Here is a 19,476-nt window from a genome sequence, read left to right on the forward strand (position 1 = left end):
TTATGTTCTAGGCCCTGCTCTAAATGCTGACAATAGAAAAGTAAACAATAAAGACAAGATTATTCCTGTCACAGAGCATGTGTTTTATTGGAAGGAGACAGACTATAATCAAAGAAACAACAAAATTTAAAAAACAAGAAAATATCAGATAGCAATAAGTAATTTGAAAAGTGTTAAAATAGAGGGATATGGGAGAAAAGGACTAGATGGTGACTTTATTGGGGCCACCAAATTCATATATCCAGTCCAAACTTCCCCCCTGAACCAAAATTCATATATATAACTTTCCCCTTGATATCTCCAATCATAGCACTCAGGTATGCTTATCAACCCTTATACACCTGTACTAGCAGAATAAATAAAATTTTAAAAACATAATCAGAGTATACATGTCTGAAAAATGCAGGCTCCATGGTCTGTTGATTAGTTGTTTAAAGATAAAACCCTTAAGGCTTCTTAGATGAATAGAAACATTAGCAGAGTAGGTGACATAGTGAAGTGTTCAGTAAATATTTATTGAATAAATGGACTCGCTATTGAACCCCAAAGATTGATAAATATGATTGCCAACTAATATTTACTCTGAAAAAAAATGTCTTTCTCTGATAACCAGAGCGAGGAAAGGCCTAAAATGTTCACATTTAGAAATATAGCATAAAACCTGGTGAGTAAATATTTAAAATCACCAGGAAAGCAAACACATTGTTAGGCTTCTGCTTCCAGCCATCATAAAATAACTGGAATGCTTCCAATAAAAACAACTATAAAACTGAACAAAATATATGAAGCAACTGTTTTCAAGCATTGAACGAGTTGGAGAAGACTGATCACAATGCGGAATTGAGCTTCACAATTGCCTCAGTCTTCTACTTGGGAATCTTTCCTGCCACTGAACAGGGAAGTGAAGACAAGCATAGCATCAAGTTTCACTAAGCTAAGAGGACAGAAATCTAACTTCTGGGCTGCTGAAGTGGCTGGAAATTTCAGCACAGAGAAGGGAGACCTGCATTGGAAGGACAGGGATAGAGTCCGAGAATCTATATTCAGATACACTCTGGGTACTTAGCCGGAGCTGGACTGCATATGTGCAGGGTAAGACCCTGTGAAGTCCAGCAGAGATCTGCTGCAAGGCTGAGAGCTGAAAGGTGATAGTATCAGTAGTGCCATGCTGGGAGTTGTCCTGAATGATATTGAAGGGACAGATACAGGACATTATATATCTTGCCATAACCCACTGAATGGACTGGGGGGAGTGTAAACTGCAATGTAAACAGTAATCCATGCTGTGTAGCAGTGCTCCAAAATGTATTCACCAAATGCAATGAAAGTGCCACACTGATGAAAGAGGTTGTTGATGTGGGAGGAGTGGGGGTGTGGGGAGTGGGGTATATGGGAACCTCTTTTTTTATTATTATTTTTTTAAGATTCATTTTTTATCTATTTCTCTCCCCTTCCCCCAGTTGTCTTCTTTCTGTATCCTGTGTGTTCTTCTGTGTCCGCTTCTATCCTTATAAGCGGCACTGGGAATCTGTGTTTCTTGTTGCGTCATCTTGTTGTGGTCAGCTCTCTGAGTGTGCGGCGCCATTCCTGGGCAGGCTGCACTTTCTCTCACGCTGGGCACCTCTCCTTATGGGATGCACTCCTTGCGCGTGGGGCTGCCCTACGCGGGGGACACCCCTGCATGGCAGGGTAATATTTTGTGTCATCTATGTATCTTAAAAAAAAAAAAAGATTAAAAAAAAAAAAAGGTGAAGCCTTGCTGAGTGCTTCAGACTCCAGAAATACCATGCCTTATGAGTAAGGACCACACTAGTGCAACCACAGTCACACCTGAAACATCTGCCCTAATACAAATGAAATAAAACCTGTAAGGATCAAAAGGATATGCCAGTAATTTAATTATTTTACAGTGTAAAGCTTAACACCCTAAAAAGGAAGATAGCATAATCCAGACTCTATATAACATATCATTCATAAAACCTAGCATTTAATATAAAATACTAAATATGCAAAGAAATAAAGGGACCATTATTGAGAAAAAAGCAGTCAGAAGAAGTAACTCTGAGATGATCCAGATATTACAATTAACAGGCAAGCACATTAAGAAATTACTGTACATATATTCAAGGACTTAAAGGAGGAAAACTTCTTGCGGACTGAACAGACAGGGAGGATGAAGAGAAGAAATAGACATTATAAGAAACTGGAAATTTAAGAACTGAAAAGTACCAAATCTACAATGAAAAATTCATTGAAAGGTCTTAACAATTGTAGAGTGCAAAAGAAAGGCTTGAGAATCCCTGCTCAGTGGGGAATGAAAATCAAAGATACAGGAGGCAATGGCATTTCTTCCTACAGTATGTGGAATCATGGGCCCCAAAGGACTATCAGCTTTCCTTTAATAAGAAGAGCCCAAAGCACCTAAAAACCAAGTAGAAGTGCTTTTCAGGGATAAGCAGGGACAGTGTGGCTTTGGAAACTCTTCATCAGTCCTTGCTTCCTTTTCTCTGCAATTTTATCACCTTTGCCTAATGCAGTTTTATTAGTCCACAGAAGTGAGTCACAGAGTTCACTAGCATCAGATGTCCCAAAGAATTTCCTACCATGATCTGGGACTTGGAATGATAGATATTTCAGATTCTCTAATATTATTATTCTAAGCAGTTCATTTAAAGAATGCAATGTAACCTTGGAGAATATATTCAAATGTAGCTTACATGCTACTCTAAGCAAAAATGTGGACTTATGCTTAGAAAAATTTAGAAAAAAAAAATATATATATAAAATACTGCTGAAGAAATAATTCTTAATATTCTTATGGCCAGGGCCATTAGGAACAAATTCTTTATCAGAGTGCATGCAGCCATGTCTTGCACTGAGATGACATTTTCTATTAGGTAAGTGTTTAGTGCTAAAGTGCTATCTGGCATCTCATGGTTAACTCCATCACTGTGTTTTTTAAAGAGTGGTATGAGCAGCACTTGCATCAGAATCAGCTGAAGTACTTACTCAAACTCTGTATTTCTAAGTTATTCCTTGCTTTTGATTCAAATGTACTCTGTCGGAATTCCTAAGAATATTACCCAGGAGTCCGCTTCCTTATAGTGACTCCTAATACCTATTCCCACCCTCAGCATTAGTTGTTTGTACTGACAATTTGAAAAGTCACTGTTGTAAGGTTAAATATGGGTCATGAAAATCATGATTCCGCTCCATAGACTCTAGTAACTTTGTCACATCCCTAAAAGCTTCAATGATACATGAAGTCACTTTCCAACAAGTGATGTTTTGACTAAGTGACATTGACCATTTTTGCTTGTTTCTTTTTCTTTTAGAGAAGTTGTGGGTTTACAGAACAATCTTGCATAAAATACCAGATTCCCGTATACCATCCCACCACCAACACCTTGCATTGATGTGGAAAATCTGTTACATTTGATGAAAGCACATTTTTATCCTTGTACTTTAACTGTAGTCTATGGTTTGACTTAGGGGTCAATATTTGCATATTGTAGTTCCATGGATTTTTAAAAAAATATTTATACATTTACCATGTATACAATCCAACATTTCCCCTGAATCACATTCAGATATATATATATATTTCATTGCTGTTAATTGTGTTCACAATGTCTTTTTGAGAAAGACTTGCTGAAGTTTAAATAATCTCAGGAAACCTTACTACCATATTTTTTTTCATGGATTCTTAACATGGATTTAAAGTGTTTTACTCTGAATGTGAACTTTAGAAGCCCTCATAATATAAACTAATGGGGAATCATTTCAGTGTCAGAAATACTGTTTAAATGTCAAACCCAGTGTTTTAGTCCATACTTGCCAGTTCAGCTAGCAGATGTGGGAATGGGTGTGCTCCTTCCTCTGCATGAAGCACCAGGGCAGCAGGTGTGGGGACAAAGAGGAGGTATTGAGATTATTGTCAAGTGGAATGATGTGTAGAGCAGAGGACACTGATTGTCTGAGAGTGAGAGAAATTAGGCTTATCACTGTCTAGGGGATCAAGAACAAGGAGTAAACAATGTAATGACAACCAAGGACTAGACATAGGTTATTTGGTCCAAAATCTTTGGAGCTATCCTTGATTCCTCTCTTTCACCTCCACAACCTTTTCCTCAGGAACGCTTTGGGCTCCACCTTCCACCTTTATATGACCTTATCTCTTTGCCTCCATTGCCACCCCCTGTCTTGAGCCACTATCTCTTATCTGAGTCATTGAAATATCCTCCTAATAGATGTCACTGTGACTGCCCTTACCCCTAATTCTAGTATCCACACAACAGCAGGGCAGTCATTTAAAATCTTAATCAGATCATAATACTCTTCTGTTCAAATTCCAGCATTGATGCCTCAGCTCCCTCTGACTAAAAGCCACTCTCCCTGCCCTGTCCCTTGTTTCTCTGACCTTATCTCCAACTGCTCTTCCTGTCGCTCCTTCTGCACCAATCACATGGATCAACTTTGCAGTACCTGGAATCCACCAGACACCTTCTGCCTGGAACGCTTTTCTCCCAGACATGGGCTTGGATAGCTAAATCACCGCCCTCCATCCTTATCTCATGACTCCTTGCAAAGAGGCCAGGGGTCATTGCCCTATTTAAAATGCAACTACCTCTCCCCATGTGTTCTCAGGACCCCTTTGTTCTTTCTCTTTTTATCATAGTATTATTCACCTTATATCATGCTATGTCATTTAGTAATTTATCACGTTTCTTCCATGTTTTCTGTCTCCCCACTCCTTCTGTGAGAATGTCAGCTCCAGAAAGCCAGAGATCTTTGTCTCTTTTGTTCTGTGCTAAATGTAAGGACCTGAAGCAGAGCATGGCACATAACAGGTACTCAATAAATATTTTTAAAATGCTTTTCTTTATTAGAGAAGTTGTGGGTTTAGAGAACAATCATTCATAAAATACAGGATTCAGAAATACCATACCACCCTACCATCTTGAATTGTTGTACAACATTTGTTGCAAATTGAGGATGGCACATATTTTATTTATAATTGTACTAATAATTAAATTCCTCTGTTTAACTTAGGATTCACTGTTTGTGAAGTGTAGTGTGGGGAGCCACCCGCTGTGAGGTCTGTTTACAGCCTCCAACAACATAGCGGATTTCATAATTACTACAGCCCTGCCCCGCCATTTCCTTCTTCTTCTTCCTCTTTGTTTCTTTGTTCTCCCCTCCCGGTCACAAGTCTGGTGACCACAGCAATACACATGCGCAAGGGGCAAAACTCCACAGACCCGGCGCGAAACTCCGCAGACCTGGCACGAACTTTCAGCCAATCCCCATCTTGGACGTTTGCCACCCACAAGACCAGCCTACCACCTATGGACACGTTCCCTTCCCTCAGTATAAATTCCCATGTTCTACCCCCAATAAATGAGGCTTGATCAGAATCCTGTCTTGCCTCCATTCTTTCTTGTCTCCTGCCTCCCACTTCTTCCCACAGGCTCCTGGAATCCGCCCCCACCAGTTCAGGACAGGTTTGGGAAATTCTCTGTCATTATTTCTTTAAACATTCCTTCTGCCCCTTTCTCTCTTTCTCTCTTTCTGGGACTCTCATAATGCATATATTAGTGTACTTGATGATGTTCCAGAGGTGTCTTAGGCTATTTTCACTTTTAATAGTTCTTTTTTCTTTCTGTTTCTCAGCCTGACTCATTTCAAGTGTCTTGTCTTTGAGTTCACTGATTCTTCTTTCAGTTCCAATTTATTCTTGAAACCAGTATTGCCATTTTTCATTTCAGTTATTGTAGTCTTCATCTCAGAAGCTATTTTTGGTTCCTTTTTAAAATTGTTAGCTCTTCACTAATAGTCTCATATTGCTCACTCATTTGTTCCCCTGATATCCTTAAGTGCTTTCTTTACATTTTCCTTTTTCCTAGAGAATTTTTTAAAATCATTTTTAAAGGTTTTTTTTTCTTTAGATCCACAGTCTCACCTTCACTGGTGTTTTCTATATTTTTTCCTTTTCCTTGGGAATAGCCATCATTTCCTGTTTCTTTGTCTTGTATTATTTTGTTGTACTCTACATTTTAGTGTTTTAAAGTGTTAACTCTGGGATTTATTCCCTGAGGCATATGTTTCTTGGTTTTGTAAGCAGCTGGTTATAAGAAAGAGATTTTCTTGAGCTTCAGCTCTTCTATCAGGAAGGTCTTCCCAAGATGAATGTACTGTGCAGTGTTTTCCCTGTCTCTCTGGAACTCTGTCTTGTCGTGGGATTTTGCTTGTTCATTGTTTTGGAGTTCCACTGTTTATAGAAGTTTGGCCGTCCCCTCTTTCTCAGGAGACAGACCTCTCTCTCCTGGGTGTTTAAAGCCTGCAGGCCTTTGTCCCAGATAGTCTATCTCTTTATGTATTTTATACTTTTTTCATTGACTCAGGCTATTTCTGCCTGGAGGTCTAATTCTGAGAAGAGAGGCACCCAGGAAGACTTTCCCAAGTTAGTCTTCCCCAGTCAAAACAAAGCCGCAGACGCACAAAGGGAGTACAGATCAACTCCAATGGGACCTGGGGAGGGTGTTAGAAAGGTTGTCAAGAGCTTCCTCAACAGCTCCCTAAAGCTTAGCTTTCCTGGCTTGCCCAGAAAATGTAGCCCTTCAGCTAACTGTCCCCTGCAGCTCTAAGGAAGCACTGTATCTTTTTTTTTTTTTTTTTTTAGATTTATTTTTATTTTATTTAATTCCCCTCCCCTCCCCCGGTTGTCTGTTTTTCTGTGTCTTTTTGCTGCATCTTGTTTCTTTGTCTGCTTCTGTTGTCATCAGCGGCACGGGAAGTGTGGGCGGTGCCATTCCTGGGCAGGCTGCTCCCTCCTTCGCGCTGGGCGGCTCTCCTTACGGGGCGCACTCCTTGCACGTGGGGCTCCCCTACGCGGGGGACACCCCTGTGTGGCAGGGCACTCCTTGCGCGCATCAGCACTGTGCATGGGCCAGCTCCACACGGGTCAAGGAGGCCCGGGGCTTGAACCGCGGGCCTCCCATGTGGTAGACGGATGCCCTAACCACTGGGCCAAAGTCCGTTTCCCCTGTATCTTTAAATCATCACCCCTTCTGCTGCCTTTGTCAAGGTAGGTTTGAAACAACAGCTACCCACAGAGTCAGAGAGCCCCAGAGATCTGAATTTCCTAATCAGTAGCCATGATCAGTAATCAGCTCTGCCCCACCCCTGTTTATAGGGAAGAGGACTTTAATGTCCCTTTATTTATAATATCTATCAATGCGGTTTTCCTTGTTAGGGACATCGAGTAAACAATGGGATGATGGTACAATATTTTGGTATAGTTTTACATAGATAATTCTACATGCTGTGTTTAAAAACAAAAACAATATTTTATAGTAGTATGACAGATGGTACATCCCTGTAGTAGGAAAATGATATTTTTATCAAGCAGTTGATATAATTTGTAAAATTAAAATCCTAACCATGATTGGCATTCCTAGGAAGATGTATGTTTTGAAAAATCCTAGATATTTTTAAATGTTCTTGTTTTATATTAATCAGGGACAGGGATATAATTTATCTGGCATATGGTTGTTGCTATAAACAGTTTAAAAGTTAAAATAACTCTATTTTGAATCAAGATAGTGGTTTCCTAGGCAATATGACATTGTGGGCACAGGTATATGGATTTCTCTTAATAATCCCCACAAAAATGACCAGTGGAATGTACAAGTATGTAAAAACCTATATCGGCCTCTGAAACTAGGAATGAGCCCATCCAGAGCCAACCCCTTTGAGGAGTTTTTATTTACTAAAATGAGATTTGATAGGAGATTGAAGGAGGGAAGCACCATGGCAAAATAACATTCCATTTGATATATTGTAGAATTTCTGGGGGAAGTAGGAAGGAGCCCTGGCAGAACCCTCACTGGCTCCCTGACTTAGCAGAGTGAAGGCCGAAGGTCCTCACTTGAATGCCCTCCTGACTCTGCTAAGGGCAGCATTCAGACAGCAGACCAGCAACAAGTTAAGTTCAGTCCTTCATATAGAGGACATGACCTCCTTGGACATCTGTCCATATCTTTCACAATACTTCCCGTGCTTATGTCCCAGCTCCTTTCCCACCATCATTCTCCTCATGACCCATAACTGAAAAGTGAAAATTAGAATATATAACTGAAAAATAAAGAGAAATACTCTCTTCCAGCTTTAATCTGGATATAAATGTCATTTGTTGAAATATATAGGAAGAATATCATATCAATTTATAAAACATATTTAGCATAACATCCTCTTGACCAATAACCAGAATAAAGCAAACCTCAAACTCCTATAATCCAAAAGAATGAGCAGACAGAAAATTCTAGAGGCCTATATAAAAATACTGTAATTCTAAACAAAGGGACCACTCAGATGAACAGCTTAACTCTGAAAGAATCTAGTGCAAAAAAAATCCCAAAACACTAGAAAATGTCTGATTTTTAACCTCAGTACAATTCAAGAGGCTGTATAACAGCAAGTACAAGCATGCTCACAAGGAAGCAACCTATGATGAAGCAATGAAGCGTATGTCCGGGGAATGGAAATCATGGCTATCAGTTCATAAACTGCACAGGGGGACAGTGACTAGTCAATTGGATTCTGAAGATATTAATTATAATGTAGAAAATGAGCTCAAGTTCTATCTCATATATGCTTCATAAATAAACAATATAATGTCTTGGGTTAAAAGAAGAAAAGATTAATCAGAAAAAATTGCTCAATAATGAGTTCATCATAGCTAGAAAGGATTGGCAGTGCACTTTGAAGCACCTTAAATACCCAGAGATAAATTTGAGATTGTTTTAAATATGGTTACAAAATTGATTAAAGAAAAGATATACTGTCTTTTAAAAAAAAAACCCTAATATTATTAAAAGGAACCATATGAGTTCTACGTCATTAAATAAATCAGCCTGAGAAAGATGAGGGAAAAGAAATTTCTGTGAATAAAGTTTAGTACAAGAATATATAACAGTTATTAAGAGCAAATTGAGTATTTTTTAATTGGCTTAACAACAGAATAAGAAAGGAAAGGAAAATAATTTGTAATTGATTTTTATTTTTTGGCATTTGAGTCTCTCCTGTTATCAGGCACTATTGTATTTAATTTAAAAATTTCATCAGTTCCTATACCAAAATTGTGTTTTAAATAGAAGAGAATTTTCCTGTGGTTGTGAATTAACAATCAAATGAGGTTGTCAAAGGAAAAAAAATCAATAAAAACTGTATTTTTAGGGAAGCAGATAGAAAATAAATTGCAATATCAGGAAATTTTGAATTCCAAAAATGCTCATCCCTTTTACTAAATGGATGAATGAATTATTAAACTTACTGCATTTTTCTCAACCTTTGAACCCAAGTATATCTTTTGGATGAGTACAGAAAAGGAATACTGTCATAGAAATAGGTCTGTAGTAGACTGTGAGATCTCTGATTTAAAGTATTTTGAGGGAAGTGGATGTGGCTCAAGTGATAGGGCCTCCACCTACCATATGGGAGGGCCCAGGTTCAATCCCCAGGGCCTCCTGGTAAAAAAGAAAAAGAGAAAGTGTGCCCACACAGCAAGCCAGTGCCCACATGGCAAGCTGGATGCTCACATGAGTACACGTGCAACGAACTGAGTGCCTGTGCCAGTGCCTGCATGGTGAGCCAGTGCCCGCGCGGCACGCCGAGTATCCGTGCAGTTAGCCGAGTGCCTGCACGAGTGAGTCATGCAGCAAGATGATGAAAAGAGACGAAGGGGAGAGTCAAGGTGAAGCACAGCAGAAACCAGGAACTGAGGTGGCAAAGGTGACAGGGAACCTCTCTCCATATCAGAGGCCCCAGGATCAAATCCCAATGAATCCCAGAGGAGAAAAAAATGAGAAGACAAAAAGAGAAATAGATACAGAAGATCACACAGTGAATGGACACAGCAAAAACAGCAGGGTAGGGGGAGGGGAAAATTTTTTTTAAATAAAGTATTTTGAGACTTCAAAGGTATGTTTTATGATTTAAAAAAAAGTAAAAGATAAGTATATGGAATATTATTTGTGCAATAAAACAAAAAGATATAGTTTTTAAAATTAGGTATTAAAAATTGGTGAAAACCTAAATTGTTTCTTATTGAAATACTACAAATTCATGTTTCAGATGACTATCCTTCCCAGCTCCTGCCTATATTCCCCACAACAGTAACAAGATAGGCTGTTTAAAACACATTATTCAAGTCAAACCATCCTTCTCCTTTGTATTACAGGAGTGAGGTTGGGAATTAGGGGAAAAACATGGCCTCCTCTAATGGCCTTACCATGATATAGCAAAATGGATAAGAGCATAGTCTCTGACTTTAAATCCCAACTGCTACTGATTAGCAGTGTGACCTTGGGTGTTGTGGGAAACTGGCTTTTCTGTTCCTTACTGTGACTATCACACCTATTCTATTGTAGATATTGCAGTTATTAGATGTTGCGTTTGTTCCCTATTATAGATAATGTTGCAGTTCTAATAGCAAACAGCTGCTTGGCAGTTTCCAATAAATACGAGGTGGAAACTAGGGTCGAGGTTCTCAGTTCCAGATGCTGTGAGTCCCCTGATTCCATCTTTATCTCCTCTCTCGTGTCTCTCTCTCTGTCCTTTACTTCTGTAAGTTCTGCATTGCTTCCCTTCGAGCAAACCTATCGCTGAACTGATCGCAGCACTTGGGCAAGTTACTTAATTTCTCTGTTCCTCAGTTTCCTCACCTTAATTTTGGAATTACAATTGTACCTAGTTCATGAGGTTGCTATGAGGATTAAAATAATTTAGTAATGTCTCATGTGTTTGCTCTTATTATTTTCACAATAACTATAGAATATCCCACTTGGTCTAACTGTGTTTTGTGATTTCCAATAAGGTAAGTTAGGTTTCATTCCAAACTGGAACATGAAAATCAGAATAATTATCATCAAAAGATCATCAGAGTTGATATTTGATTATTTTGAGGGTCTCATCATATTACACATTTTGTAATATGCTTACATGTTCTATATTAATATTTTATTTTTATTTTTAAATTAGTTATGACCTATTTTTTTTGTGTGTGTAGATATCGTACATATTTTTGAATCCTCCTAGTATATTCTTCAAGATCAGATGGAGTAGCGGTTAGAAGGGTTTAAATAAGCAGACTATGCTCGGGATTGAAAGATATAAGAAAGTGAGGTTGACTCTGTGATTGGATATCTTAATTTTATCTGGAATGAGGGAAGACTAGAGGCAAGCTAAAGCTCTAATGGGTAAAGCAGCAGCAGTCACTCATTAACTGGGAGAAGGATGTTTAATATTTTTGTGATTCACACACTGAACTTGTTTTTGCTTGAACAAATTGTGAAGTGGTTTTGTTTTTTGTCTTGGCTCAGAGTTTCAAGGTGACTAATCTAATACTGATCCTCTGTGAAATTGTTTATGTCCAACGAGGAGAAACCAAGACCTCCCTGTGAATGCCAGGCCAGATCTTAGGGACTGCTTCTTTCTTCCTCAGACTTATGCATTTATCCCAAAACATTGTGATACCACTTTTTTAAACTTTGAACTTAACCATTAAAAGTCAGAGATTATCAGATTGAATAGAAAAATAATATAAAAAATGTTTTATATAATTAGAGATTACCAAACACAAGAGCAGAAATCAATGAAATTGAAACAGAAACAACAAAGAAAATCAACAAAATAAAGAGCTAGTTTCTTTGAGCAGATCATTAACATTGAAACCACTAGCAAGACTGAAGGACTGAAATAAAGAAAAAAAGAGAAGACACAAATTACCAGCACCAGGAATGAAACAGAGGATATCACCATAGACCATGTAGACATCAAAGGGACAAAAGATGATCCCACAAACAACTCCCTATACATGAATTTGACAACTTAGATCAAATGGAAGGAATACAAAATATCAAAACAAAAAATACAACCTACCACAACTTACTTAATATGAAATAATTTAAATAACATTATGCCTACTGAGGAAATGGAATTAAATATTTAAAAGCTCCCCCCCCAAAAAAAAATTCCCTCTGAAGATTTCACTGAAGAGTTCTACCAACCATTTAAAGAATAAACATCAATTCTATGCAATCTTTGTCAGAAAATGAGAGAAGGGAACACTTTCGAATACATTTTATAAAGCTAGTTTTACCCTGATACCAAAACCAGGCAAAGACAATACAACAAAAAGAAAGCTACATGCTTTAGAGATATAACAGGACAATTATATTAAATAAAAGTCATTTGTCAAGAATTATATTATCTCAGTGTTGACTTGTTGTCTTGGCTAAGCAGTCCTCCAGAGTATTTTGCTTCAACAATACTTCAAACCTTTATTCATTACAATTCTCTTTTAGTAGCTAGAGATTTATTATTCTATTTGATTCATTTAAAATACCAAAATTCTAAATTATACTTATAAAAAAATAGCCAGTAATTAGATGTACATTTAATCTGTTTTCAGTAATTAAAACCATGTTTCCCTCCTAAAGTTTTCAATCTTATGAATAAAATAATTTTTACAGACTCTAATATTCCTCACAATTGCAAGTCCTGAAGACTTATCTTTTATAGTAACCATTATTTCCTGAACAAGATGTAAAGTTACTTTTGGCCAATTGAAAGGAAAAAAAAAAGGAGACTTTTCAGATCACTTAAAATAGCTGCTAATTTAAATGATGGCCTGAGAAATTCTAGAAATGAAAATAATTACTTATGTCAAGTTGCAGTTATAGGAATTTTTCCATACACAACAGACTGATGCTGATAAGTGTCTCAGAATTCGTTTTTATGTGAAATATTTTTTCATTGATAGCAAGTAATTTTTTATATTCAGAGACAGTGAAACATTTATTTCTGTATTTCCTGTCATTTGTGTGCCAAGTACTTTCACTTTTGTGAAGCAATAAAATTAATCTTTTTTCTTTTTTTTTTTTTGGCTTTGACTGATGTGATAATGCACCTAAGTAACAATCCTAACAAATTTGAGTGATAACACTCACTGTGCTCTTATACTTAGCAAGTTGCAGGTGCCCAGTCATTTATTTTCATTGCGTGTGCTGGGGAGGGAGTGAAGGGAGGCAGGGAAATAGGGTTAAGCACTATAAGGTGTAAAAAGGACAGATAAAATCTGCAGAATGTTTTTCAGAACCAACAAATGTAGCAGTAAGAGAGGGAGTTACTATCATACACTCCTAGGAGCACTTATGATTGATTGTGTTTGTATGTGTGTGCCGTAGACTTCCTTATTCAGAACCTGGAGAGTTACAGAGTTGCCTTTGTTTCCTGTAGAGTTTAAGGTACAAATGGACATATGCAGTACTCTCCTAAAATAAGGTTAATATAGCTCTAAATATTTTAATTTCTCTATGAATTTATGAAATCACATTCAAATTGTAATTTAATAGTTCCCTCACATATGGAGAATGAGAAATACCTGAGTTTTCTATTATTTTAGTTCTTTATTCTACAAGTGTGAGCACTCCAAATAATCATATGGAAACAGGAACTGTTTTTTTTTTAAAGAAAATATGCATCCAAGATATTTACTTCTTAAATTTTTTGCACCAAAATAGCTATAGCTTTTAATGTTTGAAATATACAGCTAAATTTGATTTTCCTCTGCTGTCTCTATACTTGCAAATATCTTCCTCACTTAGTCATTTTTAACCAGAATTGTGAATATAACTTGACATTACCTGTCAAAACTGTCATAACTCTACAAAGGAGCAAAAATGGAGGTATCATGATGGAAAAGAAGAGAAGGAAGGGCAAGAGGCAAGAAATGCATTAATTGCTGATTATGTTAACTCTTAGCAAACATAGATAATTAAAATCAGTCCCCTTAGCAATATTGAGGTTTGTATCACACATGCAGATAATGTAGTCTATGAAAAGTTCCTGGAAGAATACAGGTGAGCATGTGCAGCTGGAGGTCAAGAGAGTGGCTCCCATTGGATGGCACGAGCTCTTCCTTCATCACATCCATCTGGGATCTCTACACTTGTGGGCCAAAAGGGAGGGGTGAAGGCTCTATGAGAAGAAAATCAGTAGACAATGTATCCATAAAAAGTAAAGTTATAGTCTTCCTTCTACTATGTTCAGTCCTCTAAAGCATATTCTCCTTGCTTAGAACTACAGAGTTTTAGAGTTAAGTTAATTTTGATTATTTTTCAGACTAGGAAAGGTACTCAACAATATTAATTGCATGGCTAGTTATTAATAGTTGTAAAGCTGGTATTCAAACTCAATTTGCAAGATTACTAGTCCACTTTCACTGGACTATGCTACACTGCTTCTTTTCTCCTCATTCCTTTTCCTTTTCTTCTCAGAATGAAGCTGAGAATCATAGGAATAATGTCTTGGTCATACTTCTTTAAGCATTCTCCTTCACCCTGTACACAGTCTATCAGAAAAAAATGAGATTTTTTTTGGTATAGTGTCTTAAGGGATCTCTGTTTTTCTCCAAAACAGCATCAAAACCAGTGGACTTGAAATTATGCACTGGCCCCATCCCTAACACTACACAGCAGTGCCACATTCCCTGTCCAATAGAATGTGAAGTTTCACCTTGGTCAGCCTGGGGGCCTTGTACTTATGAAAACTGTAACGATCAGCAAGGCAGAAAAGGTAAGTAATATTAGCTTGACATTCTTAAATTTTTCCCTGAGTCAGCAGCATCAATTGTTTTTAAACGATGCTCTGGTTTCCTTGTGATTGTTCTGTTGTGCTAATTTTTTAGGATGACTATATGAGCATTGATTGTAAAAGTTGGGTGAATCTAACTCTGTAGATTGTAACACAAGATTAAAACACATGAATGTAGGCAAGATGCTCTCTAATTTAGATGAAGAACCTCTGAGACCGTTTTAGTACAGTGGTTAAGAGGTTAACATGAGCTGTGGTGTCAGGCCGACCTGGATTGGAAAACCTACTCTGTCCCTTACTGTTTAGATAAGTTAATTAGCTTATATCTAAATTTTTGTCCCCTTATTTGTAAAATAAGGGGGACAATAATATCTGCCACCCAGGTTTGCTTTAGAGATTAAATGAGTTAGTAAACATAAAGTTCTTAATTCAGTGCCTGGCCTAAAGCTATTGGCCAATGCAGGGTACTATTTCATACTTTATAGACAAAAAAATAATACCACTATTGCTTTTTATAATGTGATTGATATGTCTTAGAGGACTAGAAGAAATGCAGTGGCTTTACTGTCTATAGACATGATGGGCTACTTTTCATATGATCTTGGAGTGTTTTGTTTAAAAGGATAGTTTTCTAGTGGTTCTAATATGTTCATGTCACAATAAACAAACTTTATTAATTTTGTTAAATATTTCCAGGAAGGGTGACCCTTAAGTGCTATTAAAGTACAAAGCAGGCCTTTGACTATTCCACATTAGGGCCCAGATGGTTTATATCCCTACTTCAAATTTCCAGTCTTAAGTGAAATACCGAACAGTTTCTCTGGGACCATACCACTTTTCAGAGGTTCCTTTTCTAAATTTAATCGTATAACAGTGTTGAAGAATTCCAAATAAAAGAATTTCTGTCAGGTTATGGATATCTGAATAGCTTGGGATTTCATTGTTTCTTTGAACATTCTATAACTCCAGAGTTTCTAAATCCATCAAATAAATCTCTCCTCCTCTCCGTCCTTTGCTCCCAGAACCTGCAAGGAACATGGCACATCTATTTCCTCCCTTATGTTTACTAAGACAAGCCCAAATAAAAGTCTTCCTTTTTCTCTTCTGTTCATTTATCCATTTAGTAAATAATTGGTGAGAGCCAATGTTAAGCTAGAATTTGGAGAAATGTCAGTGATTAAAGCAAAACATGACTTTTACCCTCATCAAGCTTTTCACTCTGGGGTTTCATTCAAAGTTCTGAAACACTTAATTCCTGATGATTACCACAAATATTTTCTTTCTCAATAATACAGGCTTCAAACTGAGAAAGCGACTCATTACAAATGAGCCCACTGGAGGCTCTGGGGGTACTGGAAACTGCCCTCACTTACTGGAAGCCATTCCCTGTGAAGAGCCATCCTGCTATGATTGGAAAGCAGTGAGGCTTGGAGATTGTGAACCAGATAATGGAAAAGAATGTGGTCCAGGCACTCAAGTTCAAGAGGTTGTGTGCATCAACAGTGATGGTGAGACAGATGCATCTATCCTGTTTCTATGAATGTCAGTTTAACCCTGGGGATATGCTTTTACCTTAAGTTAAAATCCTGTGTCTTCTTTCATCAGAACTGGTTTTAGTTAGAAACACAGAAATAGTTGCTTCTTTTTTTCTTTGTTTCCTCCCTTCCTTCTTTCCATGTAATAATATATTTTTAACTCAATATATAGGAAATGTTAACATGTTATCAACATATAATTGAGGTTTTTAAAAATTATTTTATTGAGGTAAAATACACATATAAAATATGCCACTGTAACCCTTTTAATGTGTATAATTCAGTGACATTAAGTACATTTACAATGTTGTGAAATTATCACCACAATCAAGTTCCAGAATTTTTTCATAACCCTGAACATAAACTGGTACCTATTAAACAATCCTCCCCATTTCCCTCCCTAAATCCCTCCAACCATTAATGTGTTTTCTATCTCCATAGGTTTACCTACTCTAGACATGTCATATAAATGGAATCATGATATGTGACATTTTGTATCTGACATCTTTCACTTAGAAGAATGTTTTCAAAGTTTATCTCTTGTGTAGCATGTATCAATACTTCATTCCTTTTTATAATGAGTAATCTTGCATTGTATAAATATACCACAATTTGGTTTTTCATTCTTATGTTGATGGACATATGGTTTATTTCTACCTTTGGCTATTATGAATAATTCTGCTGTGAACATTCATGTACAAGTTTTTGTTTGGATACCTGTTTTCAGTTCTTTTGGGTGTATACCTTGGAGAGAAGTTGCTTTGACTAACTTGCTGAGGAACTACCACAGTGGCTGCACCATTTTACACTGCCACCAATGTATGAGAGTTCCAATTCTTCCATGTCCTCACCAGCACTTGCATTTTTCTGGTTTAATTGCCATCCTAGTGGATGTGATGTGGTATCTCATTGTGGTTTCATTTGCATTTCCATAATTTTTTCATATGCTTTTTGGTCATTTGCACATATTATTTGGAGAAATGTCTATTCAAGTCCATTTCCCATTTTTAAATTGGACTGTTTGTATTTCTGTTGTTGAGTTGTAAGTGTTCACTATATATTCTGGATACTATAATTTGCAAATATTCTCTCCCATTTTGTGGGTTGTTTTGCTTTCTTGATAGTATCCTTTGATGAACAAAAGTTTTCAATTTTGATGAAGTTCAAATTATCTTTTTCTTTTGCTGCTCATGCTTTTTGGTGTCGTATTTTAAGAAAACATTGCCAAATTCACAATCATGAAGATTTACCCCTATATTTTCTTCTAAGAGTTTTACAATTTTAGCTCTTAAATTTAGGTCTTTGATACATTTTTATTTAATTTTTGTATATGGTGTGAGGTAAGGGTCCAACTTCATTCTTTTATATATGGATATCCACTTGTCCCAGATTGTTTGTTTGAAGTGACTGTATTTCTCCCATTGAATGGTATTGGCATACTTTTCAAATCAGTTGACATGTATGTATGGTTTTATTTCTGACTCAATACTGTTACATTGATCTCTATGTCTATCCTTACTCCAGGATAGCACTGTTTTGATTACCGTAGCTTTGTAATAAGTTTTGAAATAAAAAAAATGTAAGTCTTCCATTTTGTTATTTTACAAGGTTGCTTTGGCTATTTCTGTCCTTTGTGATTTTATATGAATTTTATTGTCACTTTCCATTTCTGCAAAAAGATCATTGGGATTCTGATGGGGATTGTATTGGATCTGCAGATCATTTTGGTGTTTACAACCATCTTAATAATACATTTTCCCATTTGTGAACACTACATGCCTTTCTATTTATTTAGCTCATCTTTAATTTCTTTCAGCAATGTTTAATAGTTTAGTAGTTTTCAGTATACACACCTTGCACGTCCTTGATTAAATTTATTCTAAGTATTTTTCTTTTTGGTGAAATTGTAAATTAAATTATTTCCTTTTTAGATTGTTCATTGCTATCATATAGAAATACAACTGATTTTTGCCTGCTTAATTCATTTATTAGCTCAAACAGCTTTTCGTGTGTGTAGATTCTTTAGGACTTTCAATGCAGAAAAAAATTACTTATGCAAATAGAGACAGCTTTATTTCTTCTTTTCCAATTTGGATGTCTTTCATTTCTTTTCCCTGTCTAAATGCTCTGACTAAACCTTCCACCAAAATGTTGATTAGAAGTGGCAAAAGCAAGCATCCTTCTCTTGGTCCTGATATTAAGAGGAAAGCTTTCAGTTTTTCACTATTGATTATAATGTTATTTTGGGTTTCTCATATATACTTTTTATCATGTTAAGTTTCCTGATATTCCTAGTTTTTTGCTGTGGATGTGTTTTGTTTTGATGAAAGTAGAGGAATTCCATGAAAAATCACAGAATATTTTTTCATTTGAAAACAGGTCATTTGGAATACAAATTAAATAATCATCAGGGAACAGATGTCCGATACATTGTCCAATTTTAAAATAACAAGGCAAAGATGACAGTTTTCCAAGAATATTTACTATGTGCAATAGAAAATAATATGGAAAAAAAGAAGGATTTTAAGGGTTGATTGACTTGACTTTAGTAATCTAACTTTTGCTCTGATGTGTGTCTTAATGATATAATTTAACTACCTAACTCCCAACCCATGAAATCTATTACAGTATAAGGGTTCCTGAATCAGCCTTCTCCAGTACTCTAAGGGCCTCCCCTCTAGAAACGTCATTGAGCCAGTAGGATGGTTGTTTCGCATCAGATTCTTTTCCTGAACCACAGGAATTACTTGGAATTTTATTTGATAAATTATTGTCTTGATAGTAGTCCTGACATAGGATTTTACATTCCTCCCAAGAATACCACTGCTGTTTTGGGGAGAAGCTCTTACCCCTCAACAATCCCTGAGTCGCACTAAGGAATCATTGCATTACCCCAGACATAGTTGGTAATCTGGAAAAGATTGTTTCTGAGATTCCCTCTAACTCTCAAGTCTTGACTCTCTGCACACCCGAGCAGTGTGAGCACCAAGCCCCAGGGTCCCATGGTTTGACAGTTTATACTGCTTTCAGCATCTGCAGGAACATCCTGGTGCCCCCAGAGGGGCACTGAAGCATCTGCCAACCGTCATAATTCCTTCCATCCAGTTTTCTTCCAGCAAGCAGAATTATTTTCTCCTGTGACTCAGTCACCGTTCAGTGGAAAAAGATATGCTCTGGGGTAGGAGATTGACACAGACACTCTGTTACTGAGAAATTAGCCTTTCGACTCTGAAATGTACTGTGTCATCTTTTGTCCAAGGTCCAAGATAGCCATGCAGGACAGAAT

At 36.9% G+C, this 19,476-nt stretch overlaps 1 protein-coding gene across 1 annotated transcript in view; it reads left to right on the top strand.

Annotated features, from left to right (window-relative positions):
- THSD7A (thrombospondin type 1 domain containing 7A) overlaps window positions 1-19,476 on the top strand; it is a 461,297-nt gene that overhangs the window by 264,653 nt on the left and 177,168 nt on the right. The window contains exons 5-6 of the mRNA XM_004459100.5: window positions 14,482-14,637; window positions 15,951-16,163. Coding sequence (XP_004459157.2) covers window positions 14,482-14,637; window positions 15,951-16,163 — 369 coding nt within the window. The remainder of the gene's footprint in view (window positions 1-14,481; window positions 14,638-15,950; window positions 16,164-19,476) is intronic.

The sequence above is a fragment of the Dasypus novemcinctus genome, chromosome 5, assembly GCF_030445035.2.
Source record: "Dasypus novemcinctus isolate mDasNov1 chromosome 5, mDasNov1.1.hap2, whole genome shotgun sequence".
In the NCBI taxonomy this organism is placed as follows: domain Eukaryota; kingdom Metazoa; phylum Chordata; class Mammalia; order Cingulata; family Dasypodidae; genus Dasypus; species Dasypus novemcinctus.